We start from the raw sequence: 20,862 nt of genomic DNA on the forward strand, positions 1-20,862 counted from the left end.
TTATTCAATCTTAAAAGTAGTTATCTTATCAACAAGTAGTTATCTTTGAAAGGTGAAAAAGAGAATAATTTATATTAAAAATAACAAAGTGGCTTTTGGTCTCGAGTCAAAAGCTTAGATTCTAAAGATTTTCTATAAAAAACACTTATGGCGGATAAAAACAATGTAGGGTATTAAAACCCAAAAAACTATGGATAGGGCCTTTGAGTTGTTTTTTTTTAAATGAGACTCTCTAACCCAATTTCTTGAAAATAAATTATTGTATTTTCGAGCCCAAAACAAGTTATCCATGCGTCTGCCGGGAGTCGAACCCGGTCTATTGCTTGGAAGGCAATTATCCTAACCGTTGGACTACAAACGCTGATATGACAACGAAAAACTAAGCTTTAAAACTAGTATTAACTAACGTTGCAATGCAAAATTTCTGAGAAACTATGGTACAAAGAGGACTGTATTGAACTAGTTTCAAATTCTCCATTCGGAGTAGCCAATGCATTCAGGTTTTAGGGTCATTTTACAGCAGAATATGAATCTTCAAGTCATGTGACACTTCATGTCCACGTCATTAACATGTAATTATTACACTGCAAATAATTAGGTTGTGCATACAAAAAATCTCGATCAACACAAAGGTGACTCAAAAGCCTAGCAAAATGCAAAAAAGTGATTGCACATTGAACTAATGCAGAATAGACGGTTTTTTTACTGCAAATTTCACTGTGAATTGTACTGTCGATCACTTTATAGAGCCGCCCAGAAAATGACTTGGGGAACAAGATTCTTCACCCATCTAGTCTAGCTAGTACTGTCTCAGACTCGCTCTCAGCAGCCCATGGACATCAATTAAATACACTGCATTCTGCCCATTGAATCAAGGAGAATAAACCATATGCCACAGTTGATTATGGTCTTATGTGATGTGGTTGATTTTGGCAACAAAAGTAAAGTGGAACTCCAAGAGCACTGGTCAGCCTATAACAGAGTAATGCAGTCAAAAGTTTTAGAATCTCCACTTTTGTGTTATTCTGATAGATGGAATCAAGAAAAGGGACACAGAAATGTCTGATTCACCCCAAAAAAGATCTTGAGTTTTCATAGATCTACAACCATGGATTGTCCTTGAACTAGGCATATGAGCAATCTAAAGGTCCAATATCTTGGCCTGGTCAAATATATACCAAGTATATATGGTTTAGAATTTGAATTGTTTAATTAGCACCTTTCAGCTGGAAGCACCATTAGATTCCGTAACATGATTGACCCATAGAAAGGTAGGGAACATAATATACGCACACCACCGGTTGTGAACACTTGATTGCTGCACTTTCGTTCGATGCAATGTTTTATTCTTGGGACCAAGGGAGTGGTAAATTTTCCTTGTGTAAAAGAATGGTCAATAAAGAGTGTGCATGCAACTTGTTGGTTCCATGCATTTGGCAAGTTCAAGTTCTTTACAACTTGAACATCTTTCCAACAACACTTGCCATCGAAAGGTGGTTATGAAAGCTCAACCAATTTCCCTATAAATTCAGTTCCCCATGTATTAGGAGTTCATCACATCATCAAATCAACTTCAATTTCAAGATTCTGATTGCTCTTCCATTTTTCTTTGTTTGTGGCAAAGAAAATGGATGCAGTGAGGAGATTGAGTTCAGGTAAGGGTGTGGTAATTTTCAGCAAGAGTACATGTTGCATGTGCTATACTGTCAAAGTTTTATTCAACGAACTCGGCGTGAACCCTATGGTTCATGAATTGGATCAAAGTCCAGAAGGAAAGGAGATCGAGAAAGCGCTTATCAGGCTAGGGTGCAGTACAGCAGTACCAGCGGTATTCATTGGTGGTACGTTGATAGGCTCCACCAACGAAGTCATGTCGCTCCACCTTGAGGGCTCTCTAGTTCCATTGCTCAAACCATATCAGACGACATTAATGTAAAATTAAGTCGCTTAGCTAGATACTATTGATCTGAGTTCTACAAATCAATAATATAATTAATAAGCTTCCCAAGGCGAGCTGCTTATATATGTAGATTCGATTGTGTGAAATATTCATGGATGTATCCAGCCTACTGTTCTTTTGTAATGAACTTGCTCGCTTCCTATTAGTATATCCTCCCTGTCAGTGATGTCTTAAATGAGGTTGCTTCCTATTAGTATGTACCGTACCCATGATTTTATTATCTGTCATGATGCTGAGCTTAAATACCTGCTGAGTAACTAACGCATTCCCTCACGTATATAGAATCTTGAGCCAAGCACATGAACTGCAACCATGTACGTGGAATGCGTGACCATGTACTGCAACCATTGGCTATGGTGGAGACGTCGGGTACATAAAAAACAAAAGGAATGGTGAAATCTTTGCAACTGAAATTTACAACATCGTTAAATACAAGTTTATTCGATTATTTAGATCTCAAACTCTGGACCGAAGCTTTGACAAAATAAAAATCATAGGAGTTGTTCGCAATCGTGTTGAGAAAAGTCTTAAGCTGTTGGATTGACTGAAAGACCTGCAATGTGAACTGACACTTTTTACGAGCCTATGTGCAGTCAAGTTACCAATTAAAGCTGATTTTTGCTTTATCGTACCTGCCCACCATCTTATTTTATGGAAGCAACTGCCCTTTCTGATCACGCCCTTCGTTCGACTCTCCAAGTAATTGTAGTTTTTTATGCGGTTTGGTGATCTCCAATTGCGTCGTCTGTGGACCCTCCCACTCCGTCTTGGTGGCCTTAACTTGACATCGATCTGTTGTGCAGCCGGTGTTATTAGTTTTCTCTTTTTAGCAAAAGGCTGGTACTGGATAACAATTAGGAGTGTAAAAAAAAAAACGTTGACCCATCATCCGGTAGGGTACCCAGTCTTCACCCGCCACCCAAATCCGCACCGACCCGAAAACAGACCTGCCCCGCCCCGCCACCATTTTTATGCGGTCGGGCTATGGGTGTATGTTCTATGCTCAAACCCGACCTGTCAAGCCGCCCAACCCGCATTGTGTCAAAAGTCGTTGACCCAACCTCGTTGACCCGCACAATTTCAAGACTCTAACTCTAATATTTTTGTATTTTGTTTATATTTTCTTTTAACTTTTATAGAAATTTGAGAGATATGAATACAAACTTATGATTTCAACATCAATTTCACGTATTCAAGTTTGAACATTGGGCAAATATCAAAAGTTCAAATTCACCTTTCGAATTTTGGAAAAGATGAATCATTCATCCTTATATTAATTTTGAATTCTTTTAGTTTATATTTTATTATTTTGTACCATAGATCCTCGCTCCCATCTTCATTTTATCATGCTATGGAAAATAATCAATTTACAAATAGTAAATCACGAGAAAAAAGTTTCAAATTTACAGATATGGTTTTGGGTTCAAATTCAAGTTTTTTTATTTTTATTTATTTTTTATTGATTAATTCCATTTTTTTCTATGTTGTGTATTGGAAATATATTACTTGCAGAATTAGAAAGTTTTTTTTGGGTGAAATTGGGTTAAAATGATAATTTCCACCGACCGAATGACCACCAAAACCCGCCCGAAGTAAAAGTGAACAAAGCCGAGTGATGGTACTAAGACATAACACTTTAACCCGCCCCGTCGGGAACCACTTAATTTGTATCCCGTAGACCCGCCCCATCACTATTTGACCTACAGTTAACCCGGCCCGCCCCGTATTACACCCCTAATAACAATGTAACATGCATGGTTGGATTTTGAGGGAATGCGGCAAAAGCCACTCCCACCGACCACCAGCAAATTGCTTAAAAGATATATAGTTTCCATCTCCAATTGTCATTATATCCCACTCTAGCTTTCATTTTATGTGGAGAGATGAAGGAGGTTTATTAGAGACTACTTTAAGTTTAACTTAGTAGAAGATAAGAGGCTAATTCTTGAAGCAGATCCCGTTTACATTCATCACTGGTAAACTTTTTGTGGTAAGAAGCTTAGAAAACTAGTATCAAGACTTTGCCAGTATTGGTGAAACTAATGAATTTACCAAAGGAATTGTGGACAGATGATGGATTAGACTACGTTGCAAGCTTGATTGGCAACCCAATGTATACTGATCTAGGGACAAAACTGAAGCTAAGACTCAACTTTGCAAAGATATGTGTCGAAGTACCAGTTGATCATGATTACAAATGCAGTTAGAATCAAAGTTGAAGAGAGAGAGATGGTCTTAGAGCTAGAATACCCATGGATACTTGTTGCTTGCACAAACTGTAAAAAGTTTGGGCATGTTGAATTCTATGTTAGTGGTGATGCTAAGAGAGTTGTGACATTGATATATTAAAGAAACCAAGAAGAAGAACAGAGAACAGAGGCGGACCAACATGAAGGCTAACAGGAGCTATAGCCCCAAAATTTCCTTAAAAAAATAGTATATATACTAGCATATTAACTTATTAAGTAAAAAAAAATTTAAAGTTAAAAAAAAAACGAAAAGTTAGACTTACGGAAAGTCGGAAACAAAAGCAGACTTCGGACTTCAAAAATCAAAACCCTCGCTCGGTCGCTCCCTTTCTTGTTTCTTCCCTCTCTCTCATTGAGCTCGCGGCCTCGCGCGCACCAACCTTCTGATTGTCGAATTGCAGAATTGTTGAATTACGCACACCAACTCCACACTATTGATGATCACTTGATTCATTGATTGTCGAATTGCGGAATTGTCAAAAGAGCTTAGAGGTTAGTTCAATTATGAGTTTTATTATTAGTAGGGGTTAAATTTATATTCTTATGACTTTGTTGAATAGAAAAAAAAATGATTTGTGGGGCTGTGGATAACTTTACAACATCATAACACTACTGTCTACTACACGTCTACACCATTACACCAAGCATCTAGTTATTTATACTTGTATAATTTCATGTTTGTTTATTACATTAGAACTCAAACTCGAAAAATAAATTAAAAAAAAAACAAATGATTTTATGTAAGTCAATCCCTTTTCTTTGAAGTGTATGTATTCATGTATAGAACCAATTTATTAATAATGATCTACTATCTTAGGTTACCATGTCGCAACACCAAGCGCCAAAGAAAACAAAAACTATATTATCGTTTTTTAAGCGTAAAGCTGCTACCTCGGAAAGTGATGAAACTTTTATGCCTAATCTTGATACTTCAAGAGTTTATGGCAATGAGCAACGTCTTTCCAAAGTCCAAAGGGTTGTGATAGAAGAAAGTGAACCTTCTCTTCAAGTCCAACTGGCCGTGATCAACGAAGTTGAGCATTCCCCTCAAGTCCAAAGTGTTATGCTTCAAGAAGTTTATGCGACTTCTTCATTTGAACAAGATCCGGGTTTACGTGTTCCAATTTACGAATATCCGATTGATCAACAAGAAGTGGTTAGAATATATTATCTCTCCAAGGGGCCTACACAACCTCGTCTAGAGGAAAAACAATATCCAAGCACTAAGTTTGGAAAGCAAGGTCGTCGGTTCAAGTATAATTGGTTCTCACAATTTCCTTGGTTAGAGTACTCAATAAAGAAGGATAAAGCTTATTGTTTTTCTTGTTTCATTTTTTAAACAAATCCGCCGAAACGTCCAGAATTTTCTATTGAAGGTTTTACAAATTGGAAGAAGGTTAATGATGGAAAGACGTGTGCTTTCTTGCAACATGAAGGAGGTCCATGTTCACCACATAGGTCAGCCACCTTGTCTTGTGAGAATTTTATGTAATTCTTCTCGACACATTGATAATATGTTTAAAACACAATGTCAAGAAGAGCTTGCTAATAATCGTTTGCTAGTCAAAACTATTGTTCAATGTATTCAATTACTTGCGCTACGAGGGATTTCTTTTAGAGGTCATGACGAGTCAACCGAATCAAAGAATAGTGAGAATTTCAAGGAAGTGTTGAAGTTTGCGGCGATGTTGAATGAAAATGTTGCAGAATTAATAGGTGGGGATCGGAGAAATACCAAATATACCTCACCTAAAATTCAAAAGGAACTTTTAAATATATATGCTGAAAAAGTGAGAAAGAAGATTCGTGAAGAAGTTGGTGATGCAAAATTTTGTATCCTTGTCGATGAAACACAATATAGTTCAAACAAAGAACAAATGGCGATTGTCATAAGATTTGTTAATAGTGGTAGTTTTGTTAGAGAGCGGTTTTTAGGAATTGTTAGCATGAAAAACACTTGTGCATTGACTTTACATGTGCCCCTATAATACTTCAAACAAACAACTTGATCATGTTCTAGAAACTGAGACAGAAGACGGCATCAATACCAACTGCGCGGAAGCTAGAAACTCAAACATCCATAACGGCATACAAACAATACTACCCCTCCAATCCTGGATGAGAGTGCAAACTGCCTTCCAAAAGGCTTGATACTTCAAAAATCTCGAAAACTGATGTGTGGAAGCATGGGCGTGGGTGCGCTCTTGGCAAGGCCAATTTCGAGCGCGCGCGCGCCCTCAGTACTGTTGTTTCACGAAAGTTTTTTTTTTCTTCCTTTCACAGCATGGGCGCGTGCGCCCTTTGGGCCTAGCTATACATGAGCGCGTGTGCGCCCTCTTCACTGGAAAAACAAATCAGTACATAGAAAACTTACTTCTTTTTTCATGGCATGGGCGCATAGCAGAAGGCTTAGACTTCGCGCGTGCGCATCTCTCCAATACTAACTTCAGAGACTGGGAGATACAGAGAGGTTGTGCCCCTCTTACAATACTAAGACAGAGAGATTTTGGAAGAAGGAGACTGCAGAAGCGAAACAATACTGAGAAACTTCGGATCTCTCTCCTAGCTTTATTCAAACAAACTTTAAACACCAGCAGAATCTTAAAAACTTACTTCGAACCATAGAGAATAATGAGATGAGAGATTTCAAAACTTAGAATACTTAAACATGTCGATGAACATTACCGTAAACAGTGTCGATGAACAGTGCTTGTGAATAGTAACAGTGAACAGTGCCGGTGAAAAGTGAATCCTTCCAGAGAAAGATTGAAACTTGAATTGAGATATAAGAACTTTTTCTTGTGAGAAATCTTTCTTCTTCTTGAAACTTTACTTGAATACTATACTTAAAAACTTAATTTAACTTGATTTTTTTTCTTGGTGAGGGATTCCTCTCCTAGCATACCACTGAACCTCGTTCCGATACCATCTTGAATTCTATGTTAATGGTGATGCTAGGAGAGTTGTGACATTGATATATTAGAGAACCCAAGAAGAAGAACAGAGAAGACTAGAGATTGATTAGGGTTAGAGAGTTCTTGTATTTTAGATAGTGTTCTCTACCCGGATCGAAGTTACATACTTATACTAAAACTAAAACATGATAATATAAACTACTAGATATGGATGTCCACACTTATAGAAACATGGGACTTTCCATATTGGACATATTCTAATACTTACATATTCTAACGGGGGGCACAAAAAACATCATGTGCGTAAGACCGATCTCAAAAGATAGCCGCATTAAGAATCCAAATGTGAAAGAAAATGCACAAACAGAAAACATTACAGAGGAAGTTACTGAAGTACTTGTAGTGGGAAAATATCGTGCCCTTAAGTATTTTAACTGATATTTTAAAACTCGAGATATTGACATAAAGGTCAATATCTCGGTATATTTCGTGGTGATTTCAAACATTTGCAGGTATTGAGCGGGAAAAGAAGGAGGAAGACAAGGGACTCATGTCATAAGCTGATTGGGACAAAGCTAATTGAGGAGACTATATAAAGACCGGATGAATAAGAAAGAGATTCATTCCATATTTCTGACAAAAAACCATTAAAATAGGAGAGAGAAAGAGAGGACGAGAGCAATTGTAAAGTTTTCTATTACTAATCAATAAAAACCTTTGTTCCAACTTAGTTCATCTTGTTCATTCATTCAAACCATTACTAAATTTGTGTGATCTTAGAACAATCAAGTAGAGGTGTTCTTGGACATCACATTGCCACCGTCTGTGCATCGAAGACAAGGAAATTTATCTTTTCTTCTTTTCAATTTTTCGAATCCATAAGTTTGTTCTAAGTTTGAGTGAAAGAAGGGTGACAGAAGTTTAGTAGTAAAGTGAGACTTGAATCATAATGGCTCCAAAGAAGAAAGCAAACAGCAAACGAGTGGATAATGATAATCAATCACAAACAAGGAATACAAGAGCTTCGGTAAGTCAGTGATACCAGGAGGAGAACATTGAAGGGGAAGCTTCGCTTCAAGAAATCTTGAAAAGGTTAAGGGAAGTGGAAAAGCAAAATGCTATCTTACTGAAGGAGAATCAAGAGATGAAGAAGGGAAGTCTGAGTCTGGTGGTAAAGGATATCCATGGAGACGAGGAAGAGGGGTGTAGTTCAAAATCAGTTAGTCATTTTACATAAAGGTCATCGGCAAGACATGAAAGAACTACAGAAGCATCGTCGATACTTGAAATTCCGGTACCACAACCCATCACCAAAGAGATGATACATGAGATGATGCAAAACCAGCTTCTCGAAAAAACTTCTGCTTTGATAAGAAGATTGGCAAACGATGTCAAGAGAGAAATCGATACATCAAAGTGTCGAGATGATGCCCATTCCACCAAAGTTCAAACTTCCTAAGTACACTCAATACGATGGGACTTCAGATCTGATGGACCATCTATTCGAATATAGACACTAGTTTTCGATATATAAAGGAACAACATATCTTGATTCATTGCTATGCAAGTCCTTCTCTTCCAGTCTGAAAGGGAAGGCGTTGAAGTGGTTATGTTCTTTGCCGGAAGGGTCGATATCATGTTATCGGGAGATTGAGGAGAAGTTCTTGACCAATTATGGTCATCAGCGAGTAAAACCGAAGCAGGTGTCAGTACTGTTCCAGCTCAAGCAAGGGAAGAAGGAATCTCTGAAAACTTTCTTATCTCGGTTTAAGGCAGAGGCACAGCTCGTAGAGCATTTAGATGAATCGGAAATGACAGCAGTGATGGCTTTTCAGACAGGGATTATTTTAGGTTTCGATATGCACAAATATATGCTTCGAAAGGATATCAAAACTCTGAGAGAGATGTATGATAAAACTAAAAAAGATGTCCAAGTGGAAGAAGGTATTATGGCAGCATCGGTTCAACCAGTGTTACAGGTATCAGAATCAAATAAGTCTGCTAAGGAGGAGAATTACAGCAAATCTGATAAGAGGAAGTCGGCAGATTCGTATCCAAAGTCTGAAAACCAACCGTCACAGAAAAAAAGATTTGAAATATTGCTGAAAGAAGAGTTAGATCCAAGCAATTATATCGCCATTAATACTACAGTAGAGGATATTTTAAGGAGGGTGGGAAAAGAACCTTATTTCCAGCATCTGATTCACAAGCTTAGAGAAATAGCAGATAAACCTTTCTGCAATTTCCATCAGGTGAAGAATTATGAAACAAATAAGTGTTTACAACTTCTCAGGGAGGTGGATAGATTAATGTGAGATGTGAAGCTTCGAGAGTTCAGGGAAGATGATAGGCCAGAAGTAACGGCTATGGTGAATGATAAGCCCTTAGGGGTGATCAATATGATATATAAGGGGGTTATCCCATAGAAGAAGATTCTAAGGGATTAAATCTGAAAGATATCAACAGTGAAAAAAGTGATGGAGGTGAACATAGAGCCAATACCGGTGAACCCTTCATTAGTAGCGGCAAGCATACCTGGAGCTATTATGTTTGTTCCAGATGATCTGTCAAAGGTGATGTTACCTCATAATAATGTTTTGTTGATTACATTAAGGATATAAGGTTATGATGTGCAGAAGGTCTTAGTGGATTGTGGAAGTTCAGTCAATATTTTGTTTTGGAAAGCATATACAGGTATCAGATTTGATGAGTCGCATCTGAAAAAGCCACAATTTAATTTGTTTAGCTTCAATGGAACCTCAACTAGGTCAGCTGGGAAAATAAAATTGCTAGTAAGGGTAGGTCCACAGACAATTATGACTAAGTTTATAGTCATCAAGCATCACTCAGATCATAATGCTATTTTGGGAAGAAGTTTTAATACATGCTATGAGAGCGATTCGAAAGTACTTTTATCGAGGTTATCGATTTCGAATCGTTTATGGGCCACATGAGATAAGAGGTGATCAGTCAGAATCTGAGAAATGTAATTTTGTTACTGTGAAAAGTATGATGAAAGAGAAAAAAGTAGATACTAGGGGCATCTCGGAAGACACCAAATAGAATTTAACAGAAGATTTCTCTCTAAAGTCCGATACCAACAAACATCAGGAGGATTTTTAGATTTACATCAGAGATGAAGCCAGAGGTGGAAATAGTTCCAAGCAAAACAATGGAGGAAGTCCAAAGAGTCAATATCGGTCAGAACAATGAAAATTGCTTCACTTTTATCGGAACAGAGATGAGTGCTGCTATCAGACAAGATTTGGTGGAGTTCTTAAGCATAAATAAAGATGTATTCGCTTGGTTAATAGCAGATCTTCTGGGTATTGATCCTCTGATATGTTCTTATAAGTTGAATATGAGAGAAGGGCGGTTCGTTCCAGTGCATCAAAAAGCATAGGAGGTCAGTCGGTGATATATGCCAAATACGGTACAAAATGAAATACAGAATATGTTGGACTGTGGAATCATCAAGGAAATCGATAACTCAGAATGGGTAGCAAATATTGTTGTTATCCTAAAGAAAATTGGCAAGGTTAGAATCTGTGTGGATTTCACAGATGTTAACAAAGAGTGTCCCAAAGATTATTATCCGATGCCAAGAATTTATGAATTGGTGAATCAAACAGCTGGATTCGAATTGCTGAGTTTTTGCGATGGGCATTCAGGATATTTTCAAGTTGTAATAGCAGTATTGGACCAACTGAAAATAGCATTCATTGTGGAAGGAGGTCTTTACTATTTTATTCGAATGCCATTTGGTCTCAAGAATGCTGGAGCAACGTATCAAAGGTTGGTCGAGAAAATGTTTAGACATTTGATCAAACAGATTGTGGAAGTGTATATCGATGATATGGTGATCAAATCGAAAAAAGTAGAAGATCATGTTAAAGACCTCGATACGGTGTTTCAAATATTCAGACATTTCAATATGAGGTTCAACCCCGAGAAATCAGCAGATGCCTTCTCTGAGTACTAGGAAGCAGATACAAAAGCTGACAGGGAGAATCGCAGCTTTGAATAGGTTCATATCAAGAACTTTCAACCGATGCAAACCCTTATTCAAGTTGCTGAAAAAGAATACAAAGTTCATATGGGAGGAAGAATGTGAAAGAGCTTTCTCATATTTAAACAAGTATCTCCAAGAAGTGTCAACTTTGATAAAGCCAGAGGGAGGTGATACTTTTTTTTTATATTTTAGCAGTATCAGATTTTGCTATTAGTTTGGTATTAGTAAAAGTGGAAAATGGGACTGAGCGACCTGTTTACTTTCAATCCAAAACCATGCTTGCGGCTGAAACTCGATATTCGATGCTAGAAAAATATGCATTAGCTCTCTTGTATTCTACTAAAAGGTTGAAACCTTATTTCCAATCTCACTCAGTTATTGTCATGACGAATCTTCCATTAAAGCAAACTTTAGCCAAAATAGAATGGCGAAGTGGTCAGTACTTATTGATGAGTTTGGAATTGAATATAGGACTAGAGTTTCACAGAAAAGCCAAGTATTGGCGGATTTTTTAGCAGATTTTCCTACTGAAGATGAAGATTGGAAGATTAAAGAAGATAGTGGCTTAACTTTGCAAGAACTTAATGATGGGATGGATGAAGATGATCCATGGGTGGGTACAAATGGTTGGAGACTTTTTGTCGATGGATCATCAGGACAAAAGGGGTGTGGTATCGGCGCTGTTATGATAACACCAGAAAATTAGAGATTGGAATCCGCAGTTACTCTGGGGTTTCACGCATCCAATAACGAAGCAGAATATGAGGCATTGATTACAGGATTGGAAATGGCTAAATCATTAAATGTCAAAGAATTGTTTGTATTCAGTAATTCTCAATTAGTGGTAAGCCAAATCAATGGAGGGTATTCAGCTAAATGCGACAATATGATTGATTATTTAAACTTCCTTAGATTGAAGCTCAAAAATTTCAGCAGAATCAGATTTCAGCACCTCGATCGAGGAGAAAATAGACATGCAGATGCTTTTGCATATGTCAATGTTATGCTAGAAAATACAGAAGGTCGTATGGTGCATGTTGGTGTTCAGCAGAACCCAAGTATTGATACAAAGTATTCAGAGGTTATGGAAGTAGATACGCTAGGGGCGTCATGGTTAAGTAACTATGTTTTATTCTTGTCTAAAGGTGAGTTACCAAAGGATAAAAATGAGGCTCGAAGAATAAAATCTGGAGCTGAAAGATATCTGTTAATTGAGGATGACTTATATTGGAAAAATCCTAGGGGACCGCATTTGAAATGTATATCGACAACCGAGGCTAGTCAAATAATTGCGGAGATCCATGAAGGGGAGTGTGGAAATCATTCAGCAGGAAGATCATTGGCTAACAAGATAGCGAGGCAAGGATACTTTTGGCCACAGATGCGAAGAGATTGTCTTCAATATGCAAAGAAACGTATTCAACGTCAGAAGCATGGACATGCAATTCATGTTCCAGTAGAGGAATTGCACTGTGTCGAACCCTTGGCCGTTTGCTTTATTGGGGATGGACATTGTTGGACCTCTAATGCCTGGGAGAGGCATGAAAAGGTTCATGCTGGCGGTGACTGATTACTTTACTAAATGGGTAGATGCTATAACTTTACAACATATCAAAGAACAAGATATTATCAGTTTTCTATTTGAAAGAGTAATATGTCGATACGGTCTCCCATATGCAATCATATCAGATAATGGTCCTCAATTCATTGGAGGCAAGGTGAGAGATTTCCTAGAATCATATAAGATTAAGCACTTCACATCGGCACCTTATTATGCTCTGGGAAATAGGCAAGCTGAAGCAAAAAATAAGACTATTATAGATAATATCAAAAAGAAACTAGATGACAAGAAAGGACTATAGGTCGACGAGCTAAACAGTGTGCTCTGGGCATACAGAACAACTCCAAGAGTAGCTACAGGCGAATTGCCATTTACTCTGGCTTATGGTATGGAAGTCGTTACTCCAGCTGAGATGGTGGTCTCGACTTCCAGAACAATGCTTGTCGAACAAGGGTTGAATAACCAAGGGATGCATGCAAAGATCCTAAACTTGGAAGAAAATAGAGAGCAAGCACGAATAAAGCTTGATTGTTACCACAGACAACTCAGAAAAGCATTCAATAAAAAAATCAGAGGAAGAAGTTTCTAGGAAGGCGACCTGGTAATGAAAGAGGTCACTCAAGCGACAAAAAAGAAGGGAGCTGGAAAGTTATTAGCAAATTGGGAAGGACTTTACCTTATACATAAGGTTGGAATAAATGGGGAATATTATTTGAAGAATGCTGATGGGGAATTATTACCAAAACCTCAGAATCTCAATAATCTGAAGGTATTTTATCAATACTGTCTTTTTTTTCAATTGTATTGAGTAATGAATTATGTAGCGCGAATATTCAATTCAATAAAAAGTTTCAAATTCATAATGCACTGCTGTTATAATATTATACATTAAAGTCCTGGTATCGACAGAAATGTTGTTATCAAACATATCGCCAAAAGTCCTGGTATCAGAAACATTGGCAGATACCAGGCACATAAAGTCCTGGTATCGACAAAAATGTTGATATCAGGCATGGTATTAGAAACATTGGCAGATATCAAGCACATGAAGTCCTGATGTCAACAGAAATGTTGGTATCATGCATATCATCAAAAGCTTTGGTATCATAAACATTGGCAGATACGAGGCATATAAAGTTCTGATATCGACCGAAATGTTGATATCAGGCATATCGTCAAAAGCCCTGGTATCATAAACAAAGGCAGATACCATGCACATAAAGTCCTGATATCGACAGAAATGTTTGATAGGGTTAGATACTAAAATCATTACTTTTGTATTAACTCTAATTCTTTATATTTTGAATGAGAATCATATGGGCAAATATTATACATATTATATATGTTATTAGTTATATGCATGTGTCTAATATTTTATATTATAGATGATATAGTGTGAACACACAGAAGATCATATCATCAGTACCTTATAAAGTATAAGTAATCATTCACAACCTAGATGGATTTGGACAAACCATTGGTACGATTGTAGTATAATCTGGTATTAGTCTATCTTGACTATAGGATTACACTAGTACACTTTGTGTGTATTGAACAGGACCAAGTGAGGTTGTTTCTCTTTATACTGACTATATAAAAGAACAAACGCCTCTGTTATTATAGATGTTTGTCCTCTTAATCCGAATATAATAACGGGCACTTACATGCATTGTACATTACTTTAAATCATCAATGAGTGAGATTCATTTGTGAATCAACAAACTCGATGAATTGGGTAATGACATTGTATGTAAGGTGTGTTGTTGATTATAGAAGGAATTCGTGACCCGCAGGAAGTCGGGTTGATGATGTCTCCTTGAGGAGCTCAAAAAGATTGTCATGTAAACCCTGCAGGTGGATTTATTCCAACATGACAATGAGGTTGAGTGGTACTACTCAAGGACATAAGAAGTTAATTAATGTAGTTGTCAGTAACTTGACTTAATCAACGGACATTCAATATCTTAAACAAGGGGAGATCAACGAGCATATATATGGAGCCCATAAACGCTGACACGTAATTTGGGATTAGGGCGGTAGTGCAACAATGGCCTTTAGTGGAATAAGCCATTTGTTGACGGACTTGGGCCGTGTGTTCTGGGTGAACATGGGAAGCCCAAGCCCGTCAGGAGGCCCAACCCTAATTTCTCCTCATGGTCCCTGTTGTAGCCTATAAATAGAATCCTTTTTCTCTTGGCCAAAATTACTATTCATTACTGGATTGAAAAGAGAGGCAAGGAAAGATATATCCAAAATTGGATCTAACTTTGTGAGAAAGAAGGGGGTTGGTAGATCGTTACCCACACAACGTCAAATCTATTGAAAGGAATACAACAGAAGATCAAGGGGTTGATTGTTGATTCGGATTCATAGCTATTGGATTCTCAGAGATATCACAACCGGATTTACAGGTATGTTTTCCTATCCAAAACTGTGAACCCCATTAATTCCGCTACGCGTGGGTTTTTGCAGTTTGTATAAATTTGCATTCTGAAATAACGGTTCCTATAATGTTGATATCAAGCACATCCCCAAAAGCCCTAATATTGACAGAATTGTTGGTCTCAGGCACATCGCCAAAAGTCATGTTATCGACAGACGTGTTGATATCAGGCATATAAAGTCCTGATATCGATGGAAATATTGGTATTAGGCATATTGTCAAAAGTCTTGGTATCAAAAACATTGGTCGGTACCAGGCACATAAAGTCCTAATATCGACATAAATGTTGGTATTAGGCATATTGCCAAAAAGTCTTGGTATCAAAAACATTGGCCAATACCAGGCACATAAAGTCCTGATATCGATAGAAATGTTGGTATTATGCATATTGTCAAAAAGTCCTGGTATCAAAAACAATGGCCGATACCATGCACATAAAGTCCTTATATCAACAGAAATGTTCGTATCAGGCATATGGCCAAAGTTCTGATATCAAAATCCAATACAAAGCGGAGGAACAAAAAGTTCCGATATCAGTTATATCTTTAAAGGATGAGGCATCAAATATCATTTAGTGATAAAGGTGCGTGTTTCAGGTTTTATTTTTTATTATTAGCACTAGTTGTTATGATTATGGCTATCGGAATGTTTTCACGATTCAAGGTGCATGTCTCAAGTAAAACGTATTGTAAAATGAAGCACAACTAATAACGTAATAAAAAAAAGTTTATTATTACCATATAGTTTCAAAACATGTAAACATAGCATCGACAAATGAATAACAGAAAGAGACGGTCAGTCTTCATCTTCATTTTCATCCTCATCATCATCCTTATCTTCATTCTCATCATCGCCATCATCACTATCAGTGGAAGATCCATCATTGCCTTTTTCATAGCAATAAGGATTTCGGAGCCACTCATCATCATCTTCTTTTTCTTCTTCTTCACTATCTTTTTCTTGTTCTTCTTGTTCTTCTTCTGTTTCATTTTTTTTCTTCGTCATCGGAGTATTCTGTAGTTGGGCAATCTAACCAGTCAGGCCATTCTAGGAGGACCATTAAAATGGCAAGAATGGTAAGAAAGAAGAAGAAAGGATACATGTTTTCTATTTTAAGTTTGTTGTCTTTCAGTAAAAAAGTTTGTAAAAAGTAAGTTAGTTTTATACTGTGGAAGGGTTCTTTTTATACAAGAAAGAGATGGTAAAAACGAGAAAAATAAATGGTGTTTAGCAGGAAAACAAGAAAGTGTAAGGAGGATTAGCAAGAAAATGATGAGTTTTTAATAAAGTCAGTGGAAAAAGTAAATTTTTGGTTATCTTTGCAAGGGACGTTTCAAACATAGTAACTCATTTAATGATAAATCAGTAAAATCAAATAGGTTATTATTTCAATGTGTGTTGGTTTTTGAATCAGTTTTATGTTGTCCTTTATGTAGAATAATACAAGAAGTTAATTTTCAATACATATTCCAAGGAAAGTTTAAGTATCGATGATAATCTCTTTTTGGTGGAGGGTATCAAAAATTTCATTTTCTGATGATACAAATCTAAGTATCGATGATACTCTCTTTTTGGTGGAGGGTATCGCAAATTTCATTTTCTGATGATACAAGTCTAAGTATTGATGATACTCTCTTTTTGGTTGAGGGTATCGAAAATTTTATTTTCTAATGATACAAGTCTAAGTATGATACTCTCTTTTTGGTGGAGGCCGGGTATCGAAAATTTCATTTTCTAAGTGTAAGTATCGCTAATACTCTCTTTTTGGTGGAAGGTATCGAAAATTTCATTTTCTGATGATATAAGTCTAAGTATCGCTGATACTCTCTTTTTGGTGGAGGGTATCGAAAATTTCATTTTCTGAGGATACAAGTCTAAGTATCGTTGATACTCTCTTTTTGGTGCAAGGTATCGATAATTTCATTTTCTGATGATACAAGTCTATGTATCGCTGATACTCTCTTTTTGGTGGAGGGTATCGAAAATTTCATTTTCTGATGATACAAGTCTAAGTATCGCTGATACTCTCTTTTTGGTGTAGGGTATCGAAAATTTTATTTTCTGATGATACAAGTCTACGCATCGCTGATACTCTCTTTTTGGTGGAAGGAATCGAAAATTTCATTTTCTGAGGATACAAGTCTAAGTATCGCTGATACTCTCTTTTTGGTGGAAAGTATCGAAAATTTCATTTTCTGATGATACAAGTCTACGTATCGCTGATACTCTCTTTTTGGTGGAGGGTATCAAAAATTTCATTTTCTGATGATACAAGTCTAAGTATCACTGATACTCTCTTTTTGGTTAATGGTATCAAAAAATTTATTTTCTAATGATACAAGTCTACGTATCGCTGATACTCTCTTTTTGGTGGAGGGTATCGAAAAATTCATTTTCTGAGGATACAAGTCTAAGTATCATTGCTACTCTCTTTTTGGTTGAGGGTATCGAAAATTTCATTTTCTGATGATACAAGTCTAAGTATTGATGCCCCATAGTTAAATGATTGTTTTTATATTTACCAAAGATTTCTATATTGTCTAAATATCGCTGATACGCTCTTTTTTGTGGAGGGTATCGAAAATTTCATTTTCTGCTAATACGAGTCTAAGTATCACCGATAGTTTTTTTTTGGTTGAGGGCATCAAAATGTTAAAATATATGTTTTCAGTAAATAGATGTGGGTAATATGTGGCACAAGTGGTATAGACTCATAATCCAGGGGCATTCAGAGATATAACAAGCAAAAGTATATTCCCAAAGATAGAAGCAATGTGTCTGAATATTACAGAATTAGGAGCAAAAAGTTTAAATCTTAAACTGGAGGAGTGTTGAGAAGATCATCCACTGCAGCAAGATCAGTATCAAGGTTTTGAGCACTATTAGTAGAAAGGCGAAAGGTTGTGATAACAGGTTCGTCACGATTATTAGGAACTATAGTTTCTTCCTCATCATCCGAAATAAGTCCATGTTTCTGAAGGAGAGCACGTGGAACGAATTGTTTAAAAGCCTCCAACCGATCACCTAGAAGGTTTACAACTGCCATAACTGTGTTGTATTCAGCGACAGAAGCTTTTTCATACTTCGTTTTTTCTAAAGCAAAGTCTTTGGTAATTTTCTTCACTATCTCTACATGTTCCGCAATTGTCTGGGATAATCTCTTCTCAACATTTTCAGCCTGAAGTTTCAGATCGCTATTAAGTTGACTGACTTGTTTCTTTAAGTCTTGAGTTACTCTATCAAATTCTAGTTGTTGGGACTCCATTGTCTTTGTAAGACGACCGATCTCGCAGTTTTGTTTATGGTGAAGATCAAAGTGGGCCATGACAGTCACTTTTGCCTATGGAAATAACGGAAATAGATAAGCATAAAGAAAAAGGCGACATTATTATGAACTAATAGAAGGGAATTGATAAACGATAAAATTGAATAGTTTCCCTACGAAATGAATGATGAACTCAAAACGTAAGAAAACTAAACTGTTTACTTGTCTATATTTATCAAAGTTTCTACTCTCAATTCTATCGAAATAGAGTGGAGTAACAAATTCGTTCCACTCCTAGTGCTCTAGCATGGAATTGTTTTCTAATCTAATTAATCAGTCTTAAGTCAATGAGAGCTTTACGAAGGTGATATACTACGATACTTACTGAATTTGATTACTTGAATTTAACTACGAATGCTATGGAAATATGATTGTTTTGAATCTAGATAAAGGATTAGAGGGGAATTGAATCCACCTCGAATCCAACTTAATAACCTAGCATAGATTCTTGTATCTCGATTCTTACGTTCTTACGGCAAGAAATTCGAGTTCTAATCCCTAGCGTTCATGGCATTTCTACCGAGTACTAACTAGTATGTGAGGTCGTCCACCCATTCTCATGGCGAATCACGACATTCTAGATTGGAATAGATTCTACAATGCTTCTACACTATACCACCAAGTTTTCATCAAGGATTCATCAACCCCTCTAATGGAGGTTTTAGCCTTGAATCATTCCGCAATCATTCCCATATGAATCTAAACTACACATATTATCAAGATTCGAAATTTACTAATCTAAACTAAACAATGATTAAATTCTAATTAACAACTAAGAGATAGTAACCAACAATAATTAAAACTAGATCTAATAGATTGAAATAACACAATTCGAAATTTCTAAAACAACTATTTTATTTATCTAATCAATCAAGAACAATGATTTAAAGTTTTAATCTAAAACAGGGAATGAAATTCTAAAACTGAGATCTAAAACTAATTAATGGAGGCTACTAATCTAATTTCTAATCTAGGTCTAACTATCTACCATTAACAAAGAGTGAAGCTTTGGTTTTTATACATTCAGATCCAAAATCGTGCATGGGCTTGGAGCCATGTTTTGGGCCGAGAATTAGGCCCAAAACCCAATTCTTTCAGTCCAAAAAGGCCTCTTCAGCTGCAGTTGTCTTCCATAGACTTTTCGTCTACTTCTGCTCCTCTGATTGGGTCAAGGCTTGAACCATTGGAAAGCTCTTTCCGAGCCGGTCGTTTTGACATAAGGTAGGCCCCATTCCGAGGTCCGAGTCCAAAGATCTGACGCCTTCGAAGTTCTGGCGACTTGTGTCTTCTTGTTTGACCCATGTCGACTTTTCAGGTTTTGACCGGGCTTTAGGAAGGCTTTGTCTTCTTGAATCTTGGCCTTTAATCATGGAACTACTTAGTAACCGACCTTTGCTCCTTTATCTCGCTAAAGTGGCACATTTCTGCACATAATGGACTTTGAAACCTGAAATGCATAAAACACGTAATCGGTGTTAACTCTTAATTATTACTCACATAATTGGTCTAAAAGTATGACTATTACGGGGTTAAAACTACAGTTTTGGGCTCTTATCAAACCACCCCAAACAACATTTTTTTTGTCCTCAAGCAAAATGAGAAATTAAAATAAGTGACCAAAATGGAGTTTTATCTACTGTTTACTGAAAGTGCGATTGCATTGACCATATGCAACAAGGCCTTAAACCACTAGGAATTCCCTAGTGGACGAGTTATAGCCTCGTGAGAGTTTTCCAGTGAAGGTACTCATAAACTTCAACTATACTACAACGACTAAGAAATAAAACTATTGTTTCCTCATTCATGTCCCAACTATCTATACATCTCACTAGCAATTGAATAAGAATAACCAAGTCACAAACCTAAACTAATATATGCATAATAATCAATCATCTATGATACAAATATATATACTATGAGTAATACTATGAAATGCCTAGCAGGTTCGTTTCTGAAAACTCGGAATAGCGTCCTTAAGTAGGTCCTCACATAAATGTCAAGACAAAAAACCACTCGATTTTTCCACTCAAGTTTTATTTACTCCAAGGTGTGCAGTGGGGCACACTTTTACCTTACAATCTCAATGACAACAAGGAAGTTGGAGTCGATCAAACACATCCGCCACTTACTATCACACTAACATATTCCTAATTGAGCTAGAGGTCTTTATTAGGTGTCATGGGATTAGGAGATGGTTTAAGAAGGAAGGAAATGGATATTCAAAAGGACAAGTCTGAGATAATAGAGTCTTCATATTATGTAACTTAGAGAAAACCTTGTTATTTTCTTTTGCTTCTATACTTTGTTTCTATCCTTAGCCATATTTTTTTCTTTTTCTTTTCTTTGGCTTTTGACTCCCTTTTCTTCTATTTTTGGAGTTTTTATTTATTTCTATTT

General features: G+C 36.7%; 2 protein-coding genes and 1 non-coding gene across 3 annotated transcripts; 2 read left to right on the forward strand and 1 right to left on the reverse strand.

The window, feature by feature from the left end:
- Window positions 1-290: 290 nt before the first annotated feature.
- Window positions 291-361, reverse strand: TRNAG-UCC (transfer RNA glycine (anticodon UCC)). The gene has a single exon. It is a non-coding gene; the product is annotated as a tRNA-Gly (tRNA).
- A 1,114-nt stretch (window positions 362-1,475) lies between these two features.
- On the forward strand, window positions 1,476-2,108 carry LOC147499058 (glutaredoxin-C13-like). Its single transcript, XM_086560867.1, has one exon. The coding sequence runs from the start codon at window positions 1,628-1,630 to the stop codon at window positions 1,934-1,936; it is 309 nt and encodes a 102-aa protein (XP_086416993.1). The 5' UTR covers window positions 1,476-1,627; the 3' UTR covers window positions 1,937-2,108.
- Window positions 2,109-11,923: 9,815 nt separating this feature from the next.
- LOC147499059 (uncharacterized) lies at window positions 11,924-12,706 on the forward strand. The gene has a single exon (XM_086563407.1). It carries the CDS (start codon window positions 11,924-11,926, stop codon window positions 12,704-12,706), a length of 783 nt encoding a protein of 260 aa, XP_086419533.1.
- Window positions 12,707-20,862: the final 8,156 nt, after the last annotated feature.

Source organism: Coptis chinensis, chromosome 5, assembly GCF_015680905.1.
Source record: "Coptis chinensis isolate HL-2020 chromosome 5, ASM1568090v1, whole genome shotgun sequence".
NCBI lineage: Eukaryota > Viridiplantae > Streptophyta > Magnoliopsida > Ranunculales > Ranunculaceae > Coptis > Coptis chinensis.